An 8,179-nucleotide genomic window follows, 5' to 3' on the forward strand; every position below is an offset into this window, starting at 1 on the left:
GCGTAGAATCACGTCACCGGGTCTAAAAGTCTCGCACCGAACTGTGCATATGCAGGCCGTCAAATCAACGTCACTCCTTCATTATAAAGTTGTTATTGACGAAAATGCAAACGTGTCAGTTTGTCATTTCACGAGGTTGGAGAAATACCATGTTCAACTACTTAGATAGGTTGTGCAATTAGATTTCAAGGCAATTAACAACTAAGGAAGATTTTTTATTTATTATCTAATTGACTTCTCAAATCACAAAATCCAGCTTGGTCTGTTTCGCAAAAGTTCCCGGAAGTCATAGGATGTTACGCCTCTGGGTTTAGAAAATCTGTGACCAGAATCTCTGTTGGCAAGCTACCCAACTTATTTATAGAGTTAAACTCTAGCGCAGTGTAATTGAAAGTTGCAATCATCTTTCGATGAAATTATGTCAGCAAACGGACTGTCGACCAGAATTCAGCAGTTTTTGGATTCCCACGCGCTGGCACGTACTCCGGTAAAGAGATGAATGGGAGGCTAGCCAGTGTCAAAATGTGGCTCTGGCTAGCGCTAGTTATCGCCAGCGAGTTAGCAGTTATTTGCTAAACTTCACACCTTCATATCAATAGGGAGGTTTCATACACCAATCTATTGAGGATTGGTTACACTTTAAGTTGCATTAAATAAATGTATAGAAATCTGTGTGCGTAGTTTGCTCGTTAGCAAGTTAACTAGCAAAGACTAGCCAAATATATTGTGCTGTTGCAGCCTTGCGAGCTTGATCTCTGTCACGCCAAATTATTTTTGCTCCATGTGCCACCATGCAAAATTTATTTTCAACTAGCTATTTATCTAAAATATAAAACGGTGTTTTGACAACTCGTTTTTTTTGTGCCCTTTTGTTAAACAATTTTTAAGAAGGGCTGAAAACAATCAACTAAGGGTCAGGGATGGTGTTAACTTTAAAATATGTGTCTATTGTCGTCAGAGCCCTTTCCACCGCCTCGGCCAGCAGATGCAGGACATCTTGGGCGATGGAGGGATCCTGAAGGAAGTGGTCCAACCTGGAGAAGGCCCACCAGTGCCAAGAGATTCATCTGTGTCAAGTACCTTCATAGAATACTCCTTTCTTTAGGTTCCCTTACAACAGGGGTCTCCAAGAGGTCAATCGTGAGCTACCAGTAGCTCGCAGCCCACCTATGAGTAGCTTGCCAAACAATTCTGAAAGTATATGCAATTTGACCAGTATCAGACACTGCAAGCTCCCAGCTACTATCTAATCCAGTGGGTTTGCCCTAGCGCTACACAGCGGATTCAAATAATCAAAGCTTGATAATGAGTTGGTTTTTTTTATCAGCTGTGTAGTGCTAGGGCAGAAAACAAAATGTACACCCGGGGGGGTTTGGGAAACCCCAGGACCGTGTTTGGGAAACCCTGATCTGATCAAAGCAACATTGACATTATCCCACCCCGGTTAGCCAGCAATAATGCCCCCGTCTGCCTGTGTGGTGCGCGCATTTCTCTGTCACTCTGTGATCCAGTTGATGTGATAACCATCTTGTGGGTTGACAGAAATACTTTCTCCAAAACATTCTCAATTAAATGCATGCTAACCTGGCAGAAGTACACTACCATTCAAGAGTTTGGGGTCACTTAGAAATGTCCTTGTTTTTGAAAGAAAAGCATTTTTTTTGTCCATTAAAATAACATCAAATTGATCAGAAATACAATGAAGACATTTGTTTCTTTCAAAAACAAGGACGTTTCTAAGTGACCCCAAACTTTTGAACAGTAGTGTATATCACGAGGAAGTATATCATTTGTTTCCATTATTAACTTTGCCATGAAATGAGCAGCAGCAGTACAGAACCATCGCTAGACTGGCACATTTCTCACTTGCTAGATGCACAATTAAAGGGGCATTACACTGAAAAAATATATTTGTTTGTTTTATTCCAGACCTAAAAAATGTGTATGGACTCGGAACATTTTGTTTTGTTGTTTCTCTATGAACAATTGTAATTTTGAGAGTAAAAATCAAAGTATCTAAAACCCGGAAAGATAAAACTGAGAGAACATAATTTGGGAAAACAGTGCAGTACTTTATCTCGTCAACTACTGACCTGGGGAAGAGTTGCAGGGGAGACAAGAACAATGTGCCTCTTTGACAGCTAGAATAATTTTTCTGGCTCGCAATATGTTTCATTTTTTCAATGAAGCCCTCATGCTAGAAAAGGTTGTAGACCCCTACGTTACAATGGAGCCTAAAGCATATGTATTGTATATTTATTGGGACAAAATGCAATCAATTACACCTTAGGGACACACCACATGTTTTTTTGTTGCCGATTTGAACCCCTGCTAATATTCCTTCAGTCCATTTCTCTGGATTTTTGGAGTACTCTGACCGACCATTTGAGACCACCAGCCATCTGAAGTACCCTCGAATGATGAAGCTTGGAAGAGGTAAGCTGTAGCCTATGGCACTCGAAGATGACTGGTTTTCATAATGTGGCTTCATAAACAATTAATACACCTTACCTTACAGACGTGACTCTGTGTGGCCTTGAGCTTGGTATTCTGACCATGAGGAAGGGAGAGTACTCTCGTTTTCTCTTCCTGCCTGAGTACGCCTATGGCGCGATGGGCTGCCCTCCACTCATCCCTCCTGTAGCCACTGTGCTCTACGAGGTGCAGGTCCTCGATTTCCTCGACTCGGCCGAAGTGGATGAGTTCTTCGCAATGAGTCCGGTGAGGACACTAGGAGCCTTTTATTTAGTCAGGGCGGTATCTCTCAAGGTTGGTGGTGATAACCTCCGGGACCAGGGGATTTTTTTGTAACAGATAATGTCAACCTACCTAGTGGAAGGAGCTAAGATATGTTATTGGGTTAAATAGAGATGCAGAAACATGTTGGTCATGCGTCTCTGCTTACTGGGGATTAGTTGTGACTTTGTTGGCTGCCGCTCCCAAACCCCTCTCTTCCTCCAGGAGGAGCAGAACACGGCTCCTCTGTCCATGCTCCTCAACGTGGTCGACACAGAGCGCAGCTTTGGAAACCGCTGCTTCAACCACAGTCGCTTCGAGGACGCCAAAGATCGCTACAAGCAGGTAGCGTCAGAAAAACGCGTCAGTCATGCCCTAAATGTTATGTCCTCGAATGAGCCCCTTCATTTTAGTTTCGGCATTATTTTATGATGAAGCATCACTTCAACGTTCCATGTATGTGAATGAATGAGAGGGTTGATGGTGATGCTTATGTTTTGGTTCCCTGTCGTAAGTGTTGAGTTTCATAAGCACACTGCCGTGTGTGTGATATTTGACGAGCACACTGTCGTGTGTGTACACGCACTACTGTGTCTGCGTACAAGTGTACGTGTGATAAACTTTCTACGTATTGATGTATACGTACAGTCGAAGTCGGAAGTTTACATACACCTTAGCCAAATACATTTAACCTCAGTTTTTCAAAATTCCTGACATTTAATCCAAGTAAAAATTCCATGTCTTAGGTCAGTTAGGATCACCACTTTTATTTTAAGAATGTGAAATGTCAGAATAATAGTAGAGAGAATGATTTAGTTAAGCTTTTATTTATTTTATCAAATTCCTGGTGGGTCAGAAGTTTACATACACTATATTAGTATTTGGTAGCATTGCCTTTAAATTGTTTAACTTGGGTCAAACGTTTCTGGTAGCCTTCCATAAGCTTCCCACAATAAGTTGGGTGAATTTTGGCCCATTCCTCCTGACAGAGCTGGTGTAACGAGTCAGGTTTCTAGGCCTCCTCGCTGGCACACGCTTTTTCAGTTCTGCCCACAAATTTTCCCCAATACCTTGACTTTGTTGTCCTTAAGCCATTTTGCCACAACTTTGGAAGTATGCTTGGGGTCATTGTCCACTTGGAAGACCCATTTGCGACCAAGCTTTAACTTCCTGACTGATATCTTGAGATGTTGCTTCAATATATACACATCATTTTCCTACCTCATGATGCCATCTATTTTGTGAAGTGCACCAATCCCTCCTGCAGCAAAGCACCCCCACAACATGATGCTGCCACCCTCATGCTTCACGGTTGGGATGGGGTCTTCGGCTTGCAAGCCTCCCTCTTTTTCCTCCAAACATAATGGAGGTCATTATGGCCAAACAGTTCTATTTTTGTTTCATCAGACCAGAGGAAATTTCTCCAAAAAGAATAGTTTTAGGCTAATTGACATCATTTGACAATCAGAAGCTTCTAAAGCCATGACATAATTTTCTGGAATTTTCCAAGCTGTTTAAAGGCACAGTCAACTTAGTGTATGTAAAGTTCTGACCCACTGGAATTGTGATACAGTGAAATAATCTGTCTGGAAACAATTGTTGGAAAAATTACTTGTGTCATGCACACAGTAGATGTCCTAACCGACTTGCCAAAACTATAGTTTGTTAACAAGAAATTTGTGGAGTGGTTGAAAAACGAGTTTTAATGACTCCAGCCTAAGTGTATGTAAACTTCCAACTTCAACTGTATAACCTCTCCGTATGTCTGGCCAGGCGGTCACTCTGCTGGGGAATCGGAAGGCGGAGGACGAGGAGGAGAAGAGGAGCATTCTGGCAGGACAGCTGCCCATCTACCTCAACCTGTCGTTGACCCAGCTCCGCCTGGACAGGCCCCTGAAAGCCCTGGAGTACGGCCACAAGGCCCTGAAGATCGACCCCAACAACACCAAGGCCCTGTTCCGCTGTGGTCAGGTCAGACCCTCAGGGCGGGGTGAATTTATATTCATGTGTGTGCCTACCATATATGTGATTGTTTTTGGCATCATGGTTTGGCCTATGGATATGAAATATAGGTGAGCTGAAGGGGACCCACACAAATGTCATCTTTGTTTAGTAAGAAAATACATCTTTCAGGTGGTGCATTTAGTATGACCATATGTTTCATGGATAACCATTGCATTAATACCGTCTCAAAATGATCCTAAAACGTACATGTTCCCTTTTTCACACATTTGAGTTTTGCATGTTTGGTGAAAGCTCACTTGTGGAAAGAATCAGTCACAGGGAAGATCTCAATTCTATTCTCCTAGCGTCCTCTCTCCTTGTCTCATTCTCAAAACCCATTGGAGGGGAAAGCCAGAGGTCCCGCCCCTCTTACCTTCTCCTCCAATGGGTTTTGAGAAGGAGACAAGGAGAGAGTAGGAGAGAGTACGCGAGGTGTATGCAATTGAGATCTTCCTACAGATGTTTGAACCAGAGGGTTTTCTTCAGGCCTATTTGGAGTTGTTTGACTATGAGAAAGCCCAGGATTACCTCACGATGGCTCAGGCCAACAAACCTTTTGACGTCGACATCAACAATCTCCTGAGGAAGCTTGCCATGTAAGAGAATAGTCCTGACATGCATAGTTTTTTCCCCCTTGCGACGCATATGACTCAAGTCAAATATTGTTCTTTTTGCAGACACTACAAGGACTGTTTGGACAAAGAGAAAGAGCTGTGCTCCAAGATGTTTGCTGACTTTGTGAAGAAGTGAAGGTGACAGGTTTGTTAGCGAGTGTGTCCTTTGTCATGTAAATGCATTCCATCCGTTTCCACTCTGTGGTAGTTATTCCTGTGCCATCCACAGGAGGGCGCTATAGGAACAATGCAATCCAAAAGCATTGATTGATTGCCACATACAGTACATGTCTTACTATTGGTAATCCAGTTCACATAGTTGCCCCTTTTCCCTACGTTTTAGTAAGAGATAATGTGCCATCGGTGCACATCAAAGACAACCCAATCTAGTGGTTTTTAATGTCATATTTGTATAGTCATATTTCCATGTTCCTGGCTGTATACAGTTTGTCTATTGTTAATGAAATTAGGTGACCATTATTACAGGCTTAAGGGCAATATATTTGAATTTGATTTGTATCATTTTGAGTGATTTTCAGTAGCATGTGTTGGTCTGTAGTGGTTGGTAGAGATGCCTTAGACATGCCCTGTATTGCATTGGAATTCTATCCTGATTTAGTATCTGATCATGCACGATAGATATTCACTGTGCGTCCAAGCTGAAATACCCCCACCACAACATGAAACCCAGAAACAAGTTTCGGGTCACTTAGAAATGTGCTTGTTTTTGAAAGAAAATAATATTTTTTTTTGTCCATTTTTAAAATAACATCAAATTGATCATAAATACAGTTTAGACACTTAATGTTATAATTGACTATTGTAGCTGGAAACGGCAGATTTAAAAAAAAATGGAATATCTACATAGGCATACGAGGCCCATTATCAGCGAACATCACTCCTGTGTTCCAATGGCACGTTGTGTTAACTAATCCAAATTTATCACTTTTAAAAGGCTAATTGGTCATTAGAAAACCCTTTTGCAATTATGTTAGCACAGCTGAAAACTGTTGTTCTGATTTAAAGAAGCAATTAAACTGGCTTTCTTTAGACTAGTTGAGTATCTGGAGCATCAGCAGTTGTGGGTTTGATTACAGGCTCAAAATGGCCAGAAACAAATAAGTTTTAATATATATATATTAGTGTTTATATATATATAAACACAATGTCAGATTTTGTGTAGATGACTAGACATCCACCTTGTTTTTAGGGTATGTATATTTACAGCGATAATGGTGCTAAGAAGCGTAATGGCCATGATAGTGTGCTATGGGCTTAGAGAGCTCATGTGGAATTGGAAGATGCAACATGAGAGCCACTGGCAGCTCACATAAAGAGAGATCGCAGTTATCTATACTCAACACGATGACAGACAGAATCTCCAGTGTGATTTGTCGGGAACATGTTTTTTTCCAGAGGTACATAAATATGCATATGTTCCAGACACTTGTACATAAAATGCCCGGCGCAGCAGAAAATGGCAGCAGTGCAGAAAGGCCTCTGCTTGCTCTTTCAGCTTCAAGTGGCAGCACTCTCTTAAGATCAAAGGCTTCAGAGGGTAATTTGGGAATCATGTTAACTACATGCTCTGGGTGCTCTTCAAAGAGCTTGAGCACACTCCACTTCAGCTGAGGTATCCTCCCTGTATCACACGGTGGGATCTGCCCTGTTTGCGTGCCAGAAGTGTGTGAGAAGAGTGGTGTCTGGAGCTAAGATTTGGACTCATTCTGTTGCAGGTGTTGGTGTATGTGGAACTTAAAGTCAACACCAAAGACTCTCACAAGCCTCACTACAATATGTCGATATATTAACTTTGATTTCAAGTGTTTTTGTTCATAATGTACCAAAATGTAGAAAGCTATTCTGTACACCAAATCCAACTGCAGTTGGACACAGTGAAATTATAGAGTGAAAAAAAATATTTTTGTGTTTGAGATATATTCAAGAAGTAAAGCCTCTTTCCAAAACATACCGTTATCTTGTCTTACTTGTCCGAATAAACATATTCTCCCAGTGATTCAAGCAATTCTCAGAAAAACGATCAATACAATGTATTCCTGAGGAAACCTGAATTGGAGGACATTGTTCGTGGAATCCAGTTGGAATAACATGCTGGTTTTACAAGGCAGGTTTTTATTTACATCTTTTGATACCATTGACAAACTCTTCAGCCACACTACGAGTAGCTTTTAGGCATTCTTGTTCAACAAATTAAATGTTACAATTATTGATTTTGATGTTTCATTATGCAGACAGCGGCATTAAATCAGCCTGGTTTTGACACTCATAACCAAACTCTCTTAAAATCATAATTGGATCTTATGCCTGATTGTATTCGGCTCTCAATCAATCATAACTCTCATGTACTCGCACAAGTTAATGAGGTATTTAGTGTCAGGGGCAACAAAATGTACTTCTAGAAGCTCCCATAAAGCCACACACACATCCATATATTTGTATTAAATGAAAAGGTTCTACTATTGGTAGAACTTGTTTGCCATGGTGGCCAGTGAGTCTGTTTGCTCCGCTCTGTCGATTAACATCCAGTGTTCCCAGTATGTAAGCACTGGAAAGAATGACACAACTCTGGGCATTCTCCATGGCTGAGCATTATCACTTCATCTACCAAATTAGCCTGACTGTTTCAGAAGCCATAGATGAGGAATTTCTTTAAGCGGACTACAGTTTACATGTTGCCCTTTTTCTAAGATCGGATGAGGTTTTGGAAAGAGCTGTGGCGCTTGATTCGACGGTGGTCTGGTGGATGTTTTGTGTTTTTATTTTAAAAAAAATGTTTTTGTTTTTTGTTTTTTTTACACAATCTG

General features: G+C 41.2%; 1 protein-coding gene across 5 annotated transcripts; it reads left to right on the forward strand.

Annotated features, from left to right (window-relative positions):
- Positions 1 to 157: 157 nt before the first annotated feature.
- fkbp6 (FKBP prolyl isomerase 6) lies at positions 158 to 7,323 on the forward strand. Of its 5 annotated transcripts, none has more exons than XM_014137326.2 (9): positions 158 to 487; positions 959 to 1,076; positions 2,347 to 2,436; positions 2,519 to 2,721; positions 2,962 to 3,081; positions 4,510 to 4,707; positions 5,200 to 5,336; positions 5,418 to 5,499; positions 7,091 to 7,323. In XM_014137326.2, the coding sequence occupies exons 1-8, from the start codon at positions 419 to 421 to the stop codon at positions 5,488 to 5,490; spliced, it is 1,008 nt and encodes a 335-aa protein (XP_013992801.1). In that variant the 5' UTR covers positions 158 to 418; the 3' UTR covers positions 5,491 to 5,499; positions 7,091 to 7,323. The 5 variants fall into 5 exon arrangements, with proteins under 5 accessions (XP_013992801.1, XP_013992802.1, XP_013992803.1 ...); XM_014137327.2 differs by having other exon boundaries at positions 5,418 to 5,492; XM_014137328.2 differs by having other exon boundaries at positions 163 to 487; positions 5,227 to 5,336.
- Positions 7,324 to 8,179: the final 856 nt, after the last annotated feature.

This window comes from Salmo salar, chromosome ssa13 (assembly GCF_905237065.1).
Source record: "Salmo salar chromosome ssa13, Ssal_v3.1, whole genome shotgun sequence".
Lineage (NCBI taxonomy): Eukaryota > Metazoa > Chordata > Actinopteri > Salmoniformes > Salmonidae > Salmo > Salmo salar.

Excerpts from the sequence above, each read along its gene's own strand:
- fkbp6 (XM_014137326.2), top strand. The coding sequence starts at position 419 with ATGTCAGCAAACGGACTGTCGACCAGAATTCAGCAGTTTTTGGATTCC. Across the intron at positions 488-958 it reads ACGCGCTGGCACGTACTCCG|AGCCCTTTCCACCGCCTCGG; the intron begins GTAAAGAGATGA and ends TATTGTCGTCAG. Across the intron at positions 5,337-5,417 it reads CTCCTGAGGAAGCTTGCCAT|ACACTACAAGGACTGTTTGG; the intron begins GTAAGAGAATAG and ends TTCTTTTTGCAG.